This window comes from Colletotrichum navitas (genome assembly GCF_030913465.1).
Source record: "Colletotrichum navitas strain CBS 125086 chromosome Unknown LY79scaffold_2, whole genome shotgun sequence".
Taxonomy (NCBI): Eukaryota; Fungi; Ascomycota; class Sordariomycetes; order Glomerellales; family Glomerellaceae; genus Colletotrichum; species Colletotrichum navitas.
In genome coordinates this window covers 310,822-328,322 of record NW_026850548.1, presented here as the reverse complement: position 1 = coordinate 328,322, position 17,501 = coordinate 310,822, and the positions used below count along the sequence as shown (strand labels likewise).

Sequence of the window (17,501 nt, the reverse complement as noted above, 5' to 3'; positions counted from 1 at the left end):
AAGATCGGAGACAGATGCATTGTGGCTCGGTTCTGACCGTTGTTTTCTGCTTCTACTTCCATTTCTATTTCTAATTTTGTTTTTATTCTTATTTTTTTTTTTAAATTCCATTTCTTCATTTCTCGCCATTGTTTTTATAGTATAAGTTGGCGGTACCACTCGAACAGCCAATGGCTGGTGTGCAACGCATCGGGGTAGACGGCGCGTCTGTTCCTGGTACCTGGAGTAGTTTAGACGTTGAAAACCTTGGGCCTGGGACGCTAACAGCGGACTGACTGGGATGTTAGCAAAATCTGTTCCCTCGCTTGAGAGAGGCAGGGAGGGTGTTGGCAGCCTTCCCAGCAAAGGCATTGTCACGGATGGTTATTGTCGACCGGGTTAACATGCAATGGAGGTGCCGTGCTCGGCGATAGGACACTGGTAGACGGACGAAGCGTGCTCAAGATAAGGTGCAGACGAGAGGGACGAGCACACACAACAGTCATCATGCTCGTTTCAAGCATCGACAGTGGTGGCGCAGGCGGACGTGACAAGAGTGCCAAAGTTGTTGCTGTAGTGCGGCCCTCCGTGTCGGGGGGTGTCGAGAAACGGTCCGGATCCGGGTCTGGAGTCTGGCTTGGCTTGAGACATGCATCATCATGCTGATGGCGTGGACCGTTGTAGGCGGCAGCTGTCGTTGGCAGAAGCGTCTTGTCTCTACACTGGGCGAGTGTGCCAGGACTTTCGCTGCTGATGACACGAGCGTTTGCCACCATATCCTGCAACAGCGCACATTGTCAAGTCGACGGTTCAAGACAGGCATCTGCTTGTAAGGGAGCTAGGCTGCCGGGAGCAGCAGCAGAAGCTAAGGGTGCATTGCGAGTGTATGTGTGAGCGGCGGTGGATGGATGTTGTGTTGTAGCAGTAGGTACGTAGGGAAGGGGGAGCATCGTGTGGTCAGCAACTGATCGTTGGCTGCATGGTCACCATCCTACGAGTATGTATGTATGCATGATGGGTAGCTATGGCATGTATGTACCTACGGTAGGTAGGTGGGTTATGATGCATCTAGAAGTGCAGGTGCGGCCTGCTCTTGTTCTTGCTTGTTCTGGCTTTTGCACCTGCCTCGAATGGACGGGGTACCACACACAACAGCACGGACTGTCGGTTCGGTATATACGTACCGACCTACCTAGGTAGCTTACCTACCGGTAGTCAAGCTGGGTAGGTACCGAAGACAAAGGAAAAGAAGACTTCTTTCCATTTTATTCGAAGCAGTACGCTAGAGTGTGGGCCCGAGCTTTCCAACAAGGTGGTCTGGCCTCTCTGGGGGGGAGGCAAGAAGAAAAAAATCGATTACAATAAGATAAAACGGCGAGCTGGGAGAACCACAGTGACGCAAGAACCGATTGTTTGTCCGAGGCGGACTTATACATCAGCAACAGCATCGGGATTCGGCCACGGTGTTTCCTGATGTCATTTCATTCAAACGAGAACCTTGTCTGTAAGTGACTCAGGTCAGGTAGTTCACATGCATGTTATCATCGCCGACCGGACTTCCTTGTCTTTGGGGGGGGGGGGGGGGGCAGAAGAAGTTTTGCATTAATAGTATCCGTACACAGATACACTGCGCAGGGTGCCGCATGCAAGCAAGCTACGTACATCCCTACTTTGGAGCGTACCTATCTGATAAACGTTGCGAGTATCTATACATGCTTGCTGCCAATTGAAGCATCCCACTGGCCAATATTTTGTTATCATGGTGTGTATAGCGGGGACATGATCCCCCACCACCTTCGCATCCTGGATGGGTCTTGGAACTTGAGGGACCCGCTGCTAAGGTGTGCAAGTCAGAAACCAACTGCAGCTGACCCGTTGTTGCTCGCCGCGGATTGTCGTGGGTACTGTGCCATCCTCTCGCTGAACCTATCTGCAGAGTACGAATACCTTGACGAGGGGGTTGTGGTTTGCGTGCCTGTCCACGCATACCTAATGCAAGTGTCACTGTGGGTTCTCATCCACCAGCCGCCCACCTCTTCCGTTCCAGTTCCAACCCAATCCACCTAGGCCAGACAGGCAAGCACGCAGGCAGTCGGTCAGTCAGTCAGTCAGTCCGGCATGACACCACCAGCATAACAAACCGGCACAGGCAACTGCTTTTCACAGACCTAGACGCAGAATAGGTAGTAGGTACTGCTTGCTACCCGGAACCGAAACAGAGGTAGCTTTAACCTCCCTCCCCTCCCCACTCCCCCCGAACCTCTTGATTCTGCAACAGTGTGCCCCCGTCCTTCATCCTCCTCTTCTCTTTTCCTCTTTTTTGTTTTTTTTTGTTTGCATCCTTCCTTCCTCCCTCCACCCCCAGGACCTCACCTGTCCGCGCCGCAACTCCGGTCTCGTCTCGTCTCGTCTCTTACAGATCTCCCTTGCGTGATCTTTGGAGTCCGGAAGACACGGCTTGCCGCTTCCTCTCCCTCACTCTTTCCGCCCGCCCGCGAGGAAACAAGCAAACAAACGCCCTGCCGTTTCTCGTTTCTTCTTCCGCCGCCGCCGCCTCCTCCTCCCTTGCCTTGCCTTTCAGGGCTCCGACCTCGGCCATCGCTCCCGCGCCCTCTCAACCGCTGCCAACCGAAGTGTCTAGCCCGTCGCAAGTCATATTCGTATTACCCCAAACAGCTCCAACCCGCCGCTGTGCCGTCAGAGCTCGACCACTGACCGCTGTCTCTTGGGTTTTTATCCCCGCCACCCGGGAGTGCGGGTACCACCAAACATGAGCAACTTTGCTCAGTGCAGCTGGCCGATATGGGACATTGATGATCTCACCCCGTGCTTCCAGCAAGAGTGAGTCGCCCCCCAATCTTGTTGCGCCCTGCCTCTGCGCATCGTAAACCCAACTTGCCGCGATGCTATCTACCACCCCGTGATTCATCCCGATATAGGCTTTGCTTGGCTTGACTTCAGTTGCTGACCATTCATCTTCCGCAGCTACCTCAAGATTCTTTTCCCCTTAATTGTTATAGGCTTTTCCATCCTCCACCTGGGTCTGCAAGCCATACGAACTATCGCCAAACACCGCAAGCATGGCTACGAGCACGTTCCCCAAGATCAACATCACGGCCACACCAACATCCCTCCCGAAGAAACCGCCGACGGGTATGAAGATGAAGACGATGAGGCTTTGACTATGAACGGCGGCGGCCGCCTAGCTCTGGTAAAGACCACAACCAAGGGTTCCATCGTCCAGGCCGATAGTCCTCCCGCCCAGAACCTGACCATTGTTGTCGAGGAGATCGCAATTGCCGGTCTGATTGCGCTTCACGTTATCGCCTTGGTTACCGGCACCGCCCCTGGTCACCACGGCCTGCTCGTCGCCATTGTCGGCCTTGTCACCTGGGTCTACGTTGCCATCCTCGTCACTCTGCGTCTCTTCCTCGGAAACACAAAGTGGCGCGTGCCTCGCATCTGGAACCACACCGCCTTCATCTATCTCTTTCAGTGGATCTTCACCGTTGCCGTATTCCGCTCCGTCATTGTCCACCCTAGCAGCCGCCTTTCGCAAATCCTCACTATTGTCGAGTTCGCCCTTACCACTCTCCTTTTCGGCCTTGCCATCACGACGAGAAAGGGAAACAAGACGGTGCTGTTGGAGTGGGAAGATGGAATCGAGCCGTCGCGCGAGCCCCTCGCCTCTCTCTTCTCCCTCGCCACATTCTCCTGGGTCGATCCCGTCATCTACCGCGGTTACAAGGAGACTCTCGAGTTGAAGAGTGTGTGGAATCTGGTTCCCAAGGAAAAGGCCGCTGCCGTCATCGCCGACTACCGCGCTCTCAAGAGAACGTCCAGCCTGGCCTGGCATTTGATCAAGTACTTCAAGGGCGAGCTTTTGGTTCAGTTCGCTCTCGCTTCCTTTGCTGGTGTGTTCACTTTCGCCCCAACCCTGCTGCTCAAGGCCATCCTAGAGTACGTCGAGCGGCCCGAAGGTGCTCCCATCAACGTCTTGTGGTTATACGTGATCCTCTTGCCCGTCCTTGACCTTGTTAGATCCTTTGCGGACAACTACGCTCTGTGGATCGGCCGCAAGATATGCATCCGCATCCGAGCCATCATCATTGGTGAGATCTACAGCAAGGCCCTCAGACGCAAAGCCTCCGCAGGCAAAGACAAGGAACTCGGCCAAAACAAGAGCCCGGCAAAGCAGGGCTGGTTTGGCAAGATCAAGGCGAAACTTGGCTTCAAGAAGGCCAAGGCGGATGCCGAGGCAGCTGCCAACGGTCCCGCCAAGGACCCCGCCAAGGACGACGAGCAGGCCAACTTGGGTACCATTATCAACCTCATGTCCGTCGACAGCTTCAAGATTTCCGAGGTCACGGCCTACTTGCACTTCATCTGCGCATCCGCCCCGACCCAGCTCATCATCGCCATCATCCTCCTTTGGGATGTCATGGGACTCAGTGCCATCCCCGGATTGATTGTCATGGCCCTGCTGCTCCCCATCAACTACAGCTTTGCCAGAGGCTTTGCCAACACTTCCAAAAAGATTTTGGCCGCGACCGACAAACGCATCAACGTCACCAACGAGGTTTTGCAGAATATCCGCATCATTAAGTACTTTGCCTGGGAGGCCAAGTTCGGCCGCATCGTGGACGAGAAGCGCGCCGCTGAGCTGAAGGCGCTCCGATCCCGCTACGTCATCTGGTCTTTCGCTGTTGCCGTGTGGAACTCGGTCCCTGTCCTCATCACCTTCTTCTCCTTCCTGATGTACACCCTTGTGGAGCACAAGCCTCTCTATCCATCCGTGGCCTTCACTGCCATCTCCCTCTTTATGCTCCTCCGTGTTCCTCTCGACCAGATGGGCGACATGTTTGCTCACGTCCAAGAGACCAAGGTTTCACTGGATCGTGTCGAAGAATTCCTCACCGAGGAGGAGACCGAGAAGTACGAGCAGCTCGGAGAGGACAATGTCGACGAAAACGGCAACAAGGTCATCGGTTTCCGAAAGGGCAACTTCATCTGGGGCGGCAAGGACGTCGTTGCCGAAGATGGCACCATGGCTTTCCGGCTTATGGACTTGGATGTCGACTTCCAGATTGGCAAGCTTAGCATCATCTCGGGACCCACTGGTTCTGGAAAGACGTCCATGCTGATGGCCCTGCTTGGTGAAATGACCCTCGTCGGCGGCAAGGTCTACTGTCCTGGTGGTCGAAGCCGCGAGGATGTCCGGGCTGATCCCGAGACTGGCCTTGCTGACACGGTCGCCTACGTCGCGCAGGCCGCATGGCTCGTGAATGCTAACATCAAGGAGAACATCCTTTTTGCTGCGCCGTACGATGAAAAGAGATACCGGGACGTTATCGTCGCTTGCGCGCTGGAGCGTGACCTTGAGATTCTCGACAACGGCGATGAGACCTTGGTCGGAGAAAAGGGTATCACTCTGTCTGGCGGCCAAAAGCAGCGCATTTCCCTTGCCCGTGCCGTTTACTCCAACTCTCGGCACATCTTTTTGGACGATTGTCTCAGTGCTGTCGACTCCCATACTGCGCAATGGATTTTTAACAACGCCATCAAGGGTCCTTTGATGGCTGGCCGAACCTGCATTCTGGTTACCCACAACCTCCAGCTCTGTGCTCCCTCCTCTCACTACATCGTCGCACTGGAGAATGGCAGGATTGCTGCCCAGGGCCCCTCTGCTGAGCTGATCGCCTCGGGCAAGCTTGGCGAAGAAATTCAAAAGGCTGCTGTTAACTCGGCCTCGGTTTCCCGCATCCCGTCCCGAGTCCCTTCTAGCGTCGGTGAAGATGGCTCGGAAACTGTGGTCAACCCTGGCGACGAGGGCACCACTGACGCGCGGGCTAAGAAGAATGAAAAGAAGAAGGAGCAGAAGGACGCCATGGAGGAGAAGAAGGCCGAGGGTTCCGTCAAGTGGCCCGTCATCCAACTCTACCTCTCCTCTATGGGTTCCTGGTGGTTCTGGGTCGTAGCTGCCGCCGTGTTCGGTCTTCAGCAGATGTCTGGTGTTGCTACCAACTTCTGGGTGCGAGAGTGGGCAAACCAATACGTCGATGAGGAGGTGGAGCGGATCGCTTTCTCAACCTCGTCCCTCACTTATAGCCAGCAATCGTTCTCCCCGACCTACCTCGCCTCCATCGCCAACTACGGCAGCCGCATCGGCTCTACTGTTTCTGCCACTGCTGCTGCTGCTGACGTCGACGTCAAGTACTACCTCACCGTCCTTGCCGCCATTGGTATCGCTGGCTCAGCCGCTGCGTTCATCAGAGACGTCTGGGTCTTTTATGGCTCCTTGACTGCCTCCAAGAAAATCCACAACGACCTGATTTCCCGTGTATCCAGAGCCAAGTTCAAATTCTTCGACGTCACTCCTCTCGGCCAGTTGATGAACCGCTTCAGCAAGGATCTCGAGGCAGTGGACCAGGAAGTCGCTCCGATCGCCATTGGCGTCTTCGGCTGCGCCCTTGGGATTTTGGTGACAGTCGTTTTGATCACTTGGGTCACCCCTGGCTTCTTGGTTGCCGGCGTCTTCATCACTGCCGCATACTGGCTCGTCGGCGCCTTTTACCTGCGTGCCTCCAGAGACTTGAAGCGTCTTGAATCCGTCCAACGGAGTCCCTTGTTCCAACAGTTCGGAGAGACGCTCTCAGGCATGACAACCATCCGAGCTTATGGCGACGAGCGCCGCTTCATCCGGGAAAACCTGTCCAAGATCAACGTCCAGGCTCGTCCTTTCATCTACCTCTGGGCTGCGAACCGTTGGCTTGCCTTCAGAACCGATGTCCTCGGCGACTTGGTTTCATTCTTTGCCGGTGTTTTCATCATCATCAGCATGAGCACGGGCACCGTCGATCCGGGTTCTGCCGGTATTTCCCTTAGCTACGCCATTGGCTTCACCGAGAACGTCTTGTGGCTCATTCGCCTGTACGCCATCAACGAGCAGAACATGAACTCTGTCGAACGCATCAAGGAGTATCTGGATGTCGAGCAAGAGGCCGAGCCGGTCATCGAGAAGAACCGCCCTCCCGAAAACTGGCCCAGCCAAGGCTCTGTCGAGTTCATCAACTATTCCACCCGCTACCGCGCCGACCTCGAACCTGTCCTGCGGAACCTCACCTTCAAGATTAACCCCAGCGAGAAGGTCGGCATCGTCGGTAGAACGGGTGCCGGCAAGAGTTCGCTGGCCCTGGCCATCTTCCGCGCTCTCGAGGCCGATGAGGGCAAGATTCTCATCGACGACATCGATATTGGCTTGATTGGACTCCGCGATTTGCGCGAGGCAATTACCATTGTGCCACAGGACCCCACGCTCTTCATGGGCACTATCCGTTCCAACTTGGACCCCTTCGACACGTACACCGATGAGCAGATCTTCGAAGCGCTTCGCAAGGTGCAGCTTATCGGCCCCCACGAGTCGACCTCCAGGCCGACGACACCATCGGCCGGCGCAATGCTGCCAACCACGCCCAACCTTGGACTCATCCAGGAAAACGCCAACTCGAGCTCCGGCTCCTCGACTGCGCCTACCAACAAGAACGTCTTCCTCAACCTCTCATCGACCGTCTCAGAGTCTGGTTCCAACCTATCTCAGGGCCAGCGCCAACTTCTTTGTCTAGCCCGTGCTCTCCTGAAACGACCCAACGTGCTCGTCATGGACGAGGCAACCGCTTCGATTGACTACGCCACCGACACCAAGATCCAAGAGACCATCCGTGAGCTTACCAGTACCATCATCACCATTGCCCATCGGCTGCAGACCATTGTAGACTACGACAAGGTACTCGTCCTGGACAAGGGCGCCGTCGTCGAGTATGGCCACCCGTACGAGTTGATCCGCAAAGAAAACAGCAGCTTCCGAAGCATGTGCGACATGAGCGGAGAATACCAGGTGTTGCTCAAGGCTGCCAAGAAGAAGTGGGATTCGGGAAGGTTGGTCGATGTTGACGATGAGGAGGAGGTCACCCAGGACGACAGCAAGACCAAGGCTGTCGAGGACGAGGCTCAAAAGGCCGCCGAGGAGGTAAAGAAGCAGGCCGAAGCTGAAGCCAAGAAGGCCGAAGCCGAGGCTGAAGCGCGGAAGAGGGCAGAGGAAGACGCCAAGAAGGCTAGACAAGCCGAAGAGGAGGCCAAGAAGGCCGAGGAGGAGGCTACGAAGAAGGCCGAGGAGGAGGCTACGAAGAAGGCCGAAGAAGAAGCCAAGAAGAAGGCGGCCGAAGAGCAGGCGAAAAAGCGTGCTGAAGAAGCGAAGAAGAAGGCTGAGGAAGAGGCCAAGAAGGCGGGCGGCGGATAGATAGACGGCCCCTTGGTCCTACATATAAGCGCCCCCTTTTTGTTCGTGTACTATTGTTGCTTGACAGCGACCAGCACGGGGTTGGCCTTTCTTCTCGGAAGCTCTCCCCGACTGTTTGTCTTATCTTAATAAGGGCTAGCTAGTCAGAGATTCGTAGATACTTGGGATAAAAAAAAACTTTCCTTGTCTGTTCAAATAATGGCCTTGCTGCGAGATTGCTCCATTGGTGAGATTATACATGTATGATGGAGAGCATGATGAAGTTGCTGGAGTCCACTTCTGCTCTACTACCTTCCCAGATCTCACTTCTCCGAGGCACCTTTCAGCAGCGAGGCATGTCGCACAAACGAAGAGCGTTATGTTGCGAGTGGTCTTGAAGAAGAGGCAGACGGGGGACCGGGGGGGGGGGGGGGGTCCAATGTATCTTTGCATCAAGCATTTAGACTGAGCAAGCAGGAGAGCCCTGGTACCCAACGGGGAAAGCCTACTGAATGCTATCGTGTAATGACACCGTCGACGATCCAAAAGATCAGCCGCACGCCACCTTTGTGTAGACTCGTGGACGGAGAACTCCCCTCAAGGGCAACTAACCACTAACTTTTAAATCTTCTTGACCGCATAATTTACTCGCTGACCAGACCCAAGGCCCAAGATTCTCCCTTCAATCACCACAACCCGCTTGCCTCATCTGGACCCGAAATCACGACCCCACTAACACAATCTTCGTCGCCAACCCAACTTTTCTACCGCCCCCCTCCATGCTCAACATCCACAGTCCCCGGGCTTCCAGTTCCACAGTCTCTCTCCATCCGATATGAGTTCACAGTAGGGGATGGTAGGCATCGCCTTGTTGGCTCAGTGGTAAAGCGTCTCACTAGTAATGAGAAGATCGGCGGTTCGATTCCGCCACGAGGCATTCTCGTGAGCATTCCGGGGGGGTTGACGCAGTTTACCTTGGAACGTATCTTTTGAAACTTTTTTCTTTCTTTCTTGTTGGCCCCCTCCCCCTCCGAGAGATGGAAACACGTTCCCCGTTCTGCTTGCGGACCTCACTAGGTATTCGGGAACTCGAACAGTTTACTTCCCTCGTGTGTGTGTGTGCCGCTGGTGCTGTTGCTTGTGCTAGTATGGCAGGCTCTCGAGACAAATGCTTTGAAGGCGTGGTGCGACTGCGGCGAGTTCCCGCATAGCTCGGCTACTTTTACTGCCGTTCACGGTTTGCAAGGCAGACGCCGTCGCGGGCTGGTCAAGTCTTGCCCATGTATTCCAGAGATAGAGACCGACGGCCACGTTGGCGCGGTCATTACGGGATTCGAGCTCCGCATGGCATGAGACTTGCAATAGACGTCAATGAACATTGATGTCAACAACATGTTGGACCCCCACCCCCCTTGACCAGTATAAGTACTTCATCTGAGACTTGTTCACACGACAGTGTCAACCCCCATCTCTCTCCTGCCAGCGGTATCACCACACCGACCGAGTACGGCGTGCCTTGAACCATTTTTTTCCCCAGCCTTGTAGCGGAGACTGCGAGTCCCCTTTCCGCAGCGCTCCGCTTCAGCGGTGTTTGAAGACATCTGGTGGACGTTCGTTTCCGTAGATCTCGGGAACCAGCGGCGTATGATTCCATCGACATAGTGCGGTGAAAGGGAGCAAAGCCTCCCCCCAGTCTCGCTCTGGTGCTCGTTCTGTATATTTGCAGGGTGACCGTGTTTGAGACATAGCCTTTTTGATAACAACTCATAGTTTGCCTAAAAACCGACTGTGTGGGTTCATCGTGCAGTCCCGCATGATAGACACACCTATCTGTAGAGGAAATCTCGCCTTCTCGTTGCTGTCGTTCAAACCAAGTCCGGAAGGACGAAAATTCCACCCTGTGAGGCGAAACTGTCGGTCTGTTGTATGTCGCTCCGTCCTCCTCCCTTCTTCTTTCCGTGCCGGGGTTGAACTCTAGGTTTCTAGATTTGCGTATATGCACAAGTAGGATTGTCAATCTTTCTTATACTTGTGGAGTAGGCGGGAGCAAAGGAAGTCGAGTCAACATCGTTGACTTAAAGTCTAGATTACGCTTTAAGCTTATTGTTATCGAAAGCAGGCGACGCCCGGTATCTCAAAGCATGGGAGTTGCCAAACCTACAATAACGTTTGCGCTCCACAGCACCACCGGTCACTTATTTGAGGATCGCGGCAAACGGTTTACCAAGCCGCAGCAAAATCTGCGGACCAGCCGCCAGGACATACACACACATACACACACAGAGCCGGGGCCCGGATGGAAACCACCGGCCGAGTGCCGGTGCCGCCCCTTTTCAGTATTTCTCTCTACAGCAAACGGACATCAAACACAAAGACGAAGAAGAAGAAGAAGAAGAAGAAGAAGAAGAAGAAGAAGAAAAACATACAAAGCGAGCCAAGAACTCTTAGATCACGGACATTGAGACGCAAGTTGGCAGCAAGGTATTCTGAACGACCGCGTCCATCGATGACACGCGGCTGTTGCGCGCGGCTTACGTCTGGGGGCCTATTTCCGGCAAACTTTTCATTTTTATTTAATCTTTTTTTATCGTGGTGATTTGATTTGCTTGGACCCTGCATGGCTCAGCTCGGGTCGTATTAGCCAAAAGGGGGAGGGGGAGGAAAAAAGAAAGAAAAAAGCACCATCATGAACTCTAAGCACCGACCACGGCCTCATCTATCGGCGCCCTGCGAGCCGGGCGGCAGAAGCATTCAGGCAAGGCCCCTTCCGTCCAAAGCTGACACTCGGGCCCGGGTGTGGCGGCACCTGCTTGTTCCCCCCCTCGAATGCCGTGCCCGCGGGCCGCCGGCAGAGAATCCCAAACCCCTCCGCGTCCCAAGCTGTAGGGGGTTACGATGCGGCGTCTCCGACGCCAGGATCTACATGGTAGACACTAGCAATATTTCACTTATCTTGCCGAAACGGTCTCAGCGTTGGAGTTACGAGCCGGTGGGAAGCATCATGCCTTTGGTTTCTCTTTCTCTCCCCCCCCCCCCCCCCCCCCCCCCCTCTCTCTTCCTCCCTCTCCACTTCCCTTCAATCACCACACGTGGATATTGTGCCGCGGAAAATCAGACACAGGGCATAGGAACCATGCTGCCGACTTGGCGGATGAAAGACTCCGCAAGACTGGCGGGGGTTTACCTGACTGACTCGTCACGAGCAAGCATCTTGCCTACTACATCCACTTCCTCGTATTGCATTGCGCGAACGAGCTCAGATAAAACGCTAGCAGCAGCAACTCGCAAGAGCGACAAGTAACCGCAGGCGCGAGATACTTCCGCGGCAGCATCGAATCGCGAAACCCGCTCGTACGGAAGAGTTGGGAGCCGGAGGATGCCCGATATCGCCAACCTGCATATGGCAGATGGAAGAATCGCAAACAGGGTTCTTAACCTCTCCTCCTGCTGACCTCGTCTAACTACCTGTATGTGCCGACCCTCAGATGCATACAACTGGGGAGGAGGGGGGGTGGAGATATGGGAGAAGGAGAAAGAGAAAGGGAGAAAGGACAGCTGAAAGAACGCCATCCAAAGCTTGTGGTTCGTGATGCATGGTGCAGATGATATCTTTCCTCAAATTGTCTGTTCCAGAACGAGTAACAACCCTTGTCGTAACGCAGGCCACGCTCTTGTCGTTTTTGAGTGTCTGCCCGGTATCAGCCGGTCCAGCGTCTACCCCTCCTCGCCTGCACGTCGTGTAGAGTGAGAAAGATAGAGAGAGATATACAAATACCTCAAGCAGCGAGCTAGAACTGCATAGCACGTCTCGATCGGGCACGGCACGTGGGGGCGGGGAGGTTTGATGCTCGGTTATCGTCTCTCCAATTGGGAAACCAGTCTCTGCCGCAAGATCAGCAGTAAGTGAAGCTGGACCGAAGCTTGAGGCAGCACGACTCGGACACCTGGTTTCTCATCGTTTGGTTCACTGCGTCAGTAGGCGGAGAAAATGCCAGATTGTGGACTGAGCGCGAACGAGAGACAACAGATCAAGCCAACCGTCGGCATCCCCCAGTCTAGTCCAGCCAAGTCCAGTCCACCAGGCGGACCCCCCTACCTCCCCTCCGAACGCAACCCGTCTGGCGGGTTTTCCGTCCTAGGCTAAACCCTTCCTCACATCCGTCGAGGTTGCAATGCCTCAACGCTCGTCACCTCTTTTCACTTTTCGCAATCAGTCTTGTCATTTCCGGCCCGGATGGGGTTAGAGAGGCATTCGAACAAGTGCCATCATGTCTTTGCGTCTGTGCCATCAGGGGCAAGCAACCCTCTGGTCCGTCCACGACGTCAACTCGTAGGCTACCCGGTCAGCTCGTTGGTCTCCGACGCTAGAACACGACGGCGGCATCCTACTACCGGTAGCATTCCACTAGCATCCAACTGACATTCCACGCCAGGCGTCGACGCCGTGAAAGGGCCGGCCACCACGCAACTATCCCCCTAGCAAGCCACAGCCATACAGCTTGGCAAATGAGCTTGGCTCTTTTTTTAGCTTCCCCCTCTTGCTGCAACCTTGAACCGTCACGCAGCGCCTCAGTCCAACGCATCAGTTCGTTTTTCGGAGTCCGTATCCCATCCCACCTTGGAGAATGTTTACTTCTGACCCTCGGGTTGGGACATTCGCATGCGCGCACTGTTCTGGGATGAGATGAAAAATCTGAAGAAGTGGGCGCGCACAATGATGGGATGGCGCGAGGGTAACCCCGCCAGTGCGTGCATGAGTCGCTGGTGTTCCGTTTGTGGTGAAGCCTGCGTGCATTTCTTCGTGTGGAGGCAAGTGCGCCACGAGTTGGGCGACGATGGACGACGATACGGTATACGACGAATGAGGGACGATCTGTTTGCCCCTTTGCAGATGACATGTTAGTCCGACTCGTATGCTTGCCCTCGGCAGAAGCAACACGGTGGGGGCGAGTCCGGGATATTTGACCGCTGAGAGGCACAGCAGAGGGATTCACGATGATGACTGGCACGTCCTCCCACTTCCCATTGCAATGCACATGCAGGCCGCGTCAGGCCAGCCGCACAAGGTGGAAGTGTGGCCCCGAATAAATAGGCTTGTGTTGTGTTGTGTTGGCCACGAGAGCCAAGAGACGGAAAAGTGACCCAATAGATGCAAGCTTATCTCGTAGTCTTCCGGCTCGTCATCGTGGTTTTGCAAAAAGGGGGCGGGGGGATTGGGCAGACGACAAGAGGGCAAAACCGCAGGACCGCGACGAGCAGCAGGGCTACAGAGTGAAAGGTGACAGCGCGCACTGAACCACAGGTTCGCTTGGGCTTCTCTCGTGATAGGGGTCGTTCTGGAAAAGTCAAAAGGTGTGAGCTGAGTGGACCGTGGTTGGATGTGCCTTGCATTAGTGGCGAAGTTGTGGTCCTGGACAGTCGGCGACGACGAGAATGTACTGCGAACTGCTGTATGTCGGCGCGCAGAAAAGGGGCCTTTCTTTCCCCTCGTTTTTGCCGGCCAGATTTTGCGTAGTCTGTACGGAGCAGACAGCGCGATTGCGAGAACAAAATGCGGTAATGCTTCAGTTCCAAGCAGCTCATTTGAAAATGGATGCGAAATTTGAGATGCGACACAGACAGCGGCACCGCAACGGTCGACCGCCAACGGCGTAATCTGTTCTGTCTCGCTCCTCATCATGGCGTAAAAGAAACAATGTGTGTGGTATCCGCCATGACGCAGGGAGAAGGGGTCTCTCCGGGAGGACCATAGTTGACGCAGTAAGCGAGACAGGCGGTAAAGTCAAGAATGGGTCCTGTCTGCATCATCCAGAGTCCTGACCTGATGTTAGCTCCAGGGTTGTTCCGCAAGCTTTATGAATGGGTCTTGGATGTGACGGAGCCTGGCAAGCCAGGAGTGACAAGACAGGGGACGCATTGGCAGCATTGTCGGTCATGATTTCAATTTGGGAGCATATGCGGTTGAAGATGCCCGGATGGAAGGGTATTTGTGGGGAGGAAGAAACAGGTAAATGCCGCCATGGAGACGCCGATGAACGGACGGGGACTCGGCCGGATGGCCGAAAAGAACCAGTAAGGAACTGAGCGTGCATGTCAACAATACGAGTGTGCGAGAGGACCGGCGGCAGGCATAATAATCAAAATAGATGTCCCAATACGCCGGGACAGAATGCAATCAATGGTCCTGACTTGCTGCAGCCCAGGCTGCTGCCAGGACGTACGGTAGGCAAGAGAGGGAGCCGACTTGGTCTGGTCCTCTTTTACTGGCTAGGACGAGTATAGATTATGTTGGATAGGACCCGGGGGTGTAAGTGTAGGCGACAGATGGGTGAGCCTAGCTTGCACTTGCAGGCCAGGCCAGAAGCGGGAGAAGGCAGTCGACATTCCCTCATCTCGGGATGAGTTGAGTGAGAAAAGGATAAGAAGCACCAGACCAGCCAGCATATTGCGGATTCGAGGTTAGTAACGCGTCGATGGGCGTGGAAAAGACGGAAACGGCAAGAATTCCAGTGTTTCGTCACCGGCGGTGGCTTGGCTTGGAGGTGGTGGAGGTGGTGGTGGCGTCTTTTGGTTTGGTGACTGACGCGGGCGTAGTGTAGGTAGTTAGACAGGAGGAGACGAGACCAAGACTTGAGTGGCATTGCTGAAAGCTTCTTGACGGCGGCGACGACGACGACGACAACAACGACAAAGGGACGCTGCGGCGTCGGCGCCAGTGGCTGGGTAAGAAGTCTAATAGGAAGGGACGATTAGGCAGGCATTCATGTGAGGATGAGGGGGCAGCAAAATCCACGTACCTGTCCAATGCGCCGGAGTGAGAGAGAGGAGCTTGATCGAAGGAGATGGATGGCGATATGCGCTCGCTGGCTGGAGAATGGAATCCCCCTGCTTGCTGCAGGATGAATTGAGTGTGGTGTGGTGGTATGGGCAAGCGGTACGTACTTATGCAAAGATGTGCACTAACCATGAAAGGCAAAGATGGGTCCTGCCACCCGCTCGACAGTCGACGACACCACACCCACAAGCCAGGAACGAGATGAACCAATCAGAATAAGAGGGGAGGTGTATGTATGGAGATGAGATTGCCGCTTGTGGTCTTCATAAAAAAAGAGGAAAGGAAGCCAGGGCCAAAAACAGCAGCGCAGATGCTGAGGTGACCAGAACCCACAATCTTGCTCATCCAAGCAAGGCAGGACCACCAGCACCATGACCAGGATGGTTCCTGTTTGTGGTACGGATAGCGCGAACCAACCCATCGCAATCGCTGTAAGAGTATCCGTACTAGGTAGTAGGTAGGTACGTACTGCAACCTTCTTTCCAGGTGCGAGGGAAGGTGCGTAGTTCTTTCTTGCTCCTTGAGCTATCGATCTATCTAGGTATCTCCTTCCCCCAGTTCGAGCAGGAGCAGTAGCAGTAGCAGAAAGACCCGCATGAAGCAAAGGAAGGAAGACCGCGGAAGGGGGAGGGGCTTGAGGAAGTAGACAACCGTGCTCCGTAGAACCAACGTGGAATCGACTGCGTGGTCGCCGTCCGACTTGTCCTCCTCTTCCAGCCGGCTGCCGCGCCTTTTCTCCTAATGCTTTGACTGACAAGGTCGTTCGCTGCTGGTCTAGCCTAGCATCGTCTTGGGTCTGTTTACAGTCATCGTCGCCGAACCGAGTCGATGGGCCGAAGGCGGCTCCGTTTCACCCATTGTTCGCCTCCAGTCCACCCAACAACCCACCTAGGCACCATGGCCTTCCTCGACGACCTGGCGACAAGCTGAACGAAGAGAGTGTAGTTCCCCCGCAAACACACAGCTGAATGTAGCCTCTGTCGGCCTTGCACTAGCGACGGCGCATGGCGGGGTGCCTGGCCTGGCAAGTTCCAATGCTGGGCCCCGTGGAGAGTTCACATACCGGTAGTGGAACTACTTACTGCCTAGATACCTAGGTAGATAGGTAGATAGGTAGGTAGTGGCCGGCTGCCTTTGTCACGGACATGTGCCATGGTCGCGCGACGGTCAGACCCGTCAACCGCTGGCTCCCTTCTTTTCATCCCGTCTACGGCCGACGGGATCTGTTGCTGGCTGATGCTACCGCTCTGCGGGATGCCGCCGGTCTCGTGCGGTTTGGACGGAGGGCCTTGCGCCGCTGAGATGACTCGACCAAAGATTGCAATAATGGACCCGTCCGCCCTCGAACAAACCATGAGCCCCAACCGATTCCACGAACCACCACCCGTGACCCTTGTCCAGCTGGTTGGCTTCGAAAATCACTGCTGGCCCACACGGCATGGGCCCACTCATCTGGAAAAGGGGATGCGCCTCCACCACCTACCGAACCGACAAAGAGATGCTAGTGGTACGTACTTGACCCAGTCCGATTTACGGGCTTTGCAGTATCGGTGAACACATCATTACTATGTAGGTACGCAAACCTACCGTTAGTGTGTATTTTGGACGACCAAAGAGAAAGAAAGAAACAACAGGAAGGGGAAGACGAGAAAAAAAAAAAAGATGATTATGGAATGAAAACGAAAACGAATAAGGCGAAGAAGCGAAACGCTAAAAGGAAAGAAGAGTAGAAAGTAGAAACACGCGCGGCCTGGAAGTGCGTTGGACATCAGTGCGTGCGGCTTCTCGACGCATTCGCCGCTGCCGCCGCCTAGCCCTAAACCCCAAGTGCCCCAAGCTCCAGCCTTAGGCCCTGCACTGGAAACAATACCTACAGTAGATGTGAACTTTGCATCAACACCCGGTCTGTCTGTCTATCTGCCTGGTTCCTACTGGTGTTGTGTTGGGGTTGGTGTCGCAGCTAGACCGAGAGCCACAGCACTCGTTTGGCTGGTGGGGCTTACCTAAGGTACGTATTGGTGGGAGAGAAAGAGAGAAATGAAGATACAGTCCTCACGACACACACACGCGCGCGCGCGCAAAGAAAACGACGGGCAGTGGAAAGACGGGAGAAGAGGCGGGAAAATACTGTACCTAATGTACACTGGCACAGTCGTATGCCAAGAGAGGAGAGAGAACCCCGGCCGCCAAGGCTGTACCGCACAATCTTGGCTCCATTCAACTCTTCTCACCCCCAGTAACTCTCCACATGGACTCCCTCCCCCCCAGTCGTCTGGCACTCTCCCCGGGCTAGGTCCCAGACCTCTCTGGTCTCTCATCGGCCCATCTGCCAAGTGCAGGCGGTACGTACCCCATTATCGTGACTACTACGGATACTAGTACAGAGATACACTACCTAACCTAGGTACCTAC

General features: G+C 54.8%; 2 protein-coding genes and 1 non-coding gene across 3 annotated transcripts; 2 read left to right on the top strand and 1 right to left on the bottom strand.

Moving 5' to 3' along the window:
- Positions 1 to 2,749: 2,749 nt before the first annotated feature.
- Positions 2,750 to 8,275, top strand: LY79DRAFT_504726 (ABC transporter; the record flags this gene model as incomplete). Its single annotated transcript, XM_060553536.1, has 2 exons — positions 2,750 to 2,820; positions 2,965 to 8,275. 2 exons carry the CDS (start codon positions 2,750 to 2,752, stop codon positions 8,273 to 8,275), a joined length of 5,382 nt encoding a protein of 1,793 aa, XP_060419976.1.
- An 844-nt stretch (positions 8,276 to 9,119) lies between these two features.
- LY79DRAFT_t24 lies at positions 9,120 to 9,191 on the top strand. The gene has a single exon. It is a non-coding gene; the product is annotated as a tRNA-Thr (tRNA).
- A 4,010-nt stretch (positions 9,192 to 13,201) lies between these two features.
- On the bottom strand, positions 13,202 to 14,139 carry LY79DRAFT_139191 (uncharacterized protein). The gene has a single exon (XM_060550942.1). It carries the CDS (start codon positions 13,932 to 13,934, stop codon positions 13,245 to 13,247), a length of 690 nt encoding a protein of 229 aa, XP_060419975.1. The 5' UTR covers positions 13,935 to 14,139; the 3' UTR covers positions 13,202 to 13,244.
- Between the last annotated feature and the right edge of the window lie 3,362 nt (positions 14,140 to 17,501).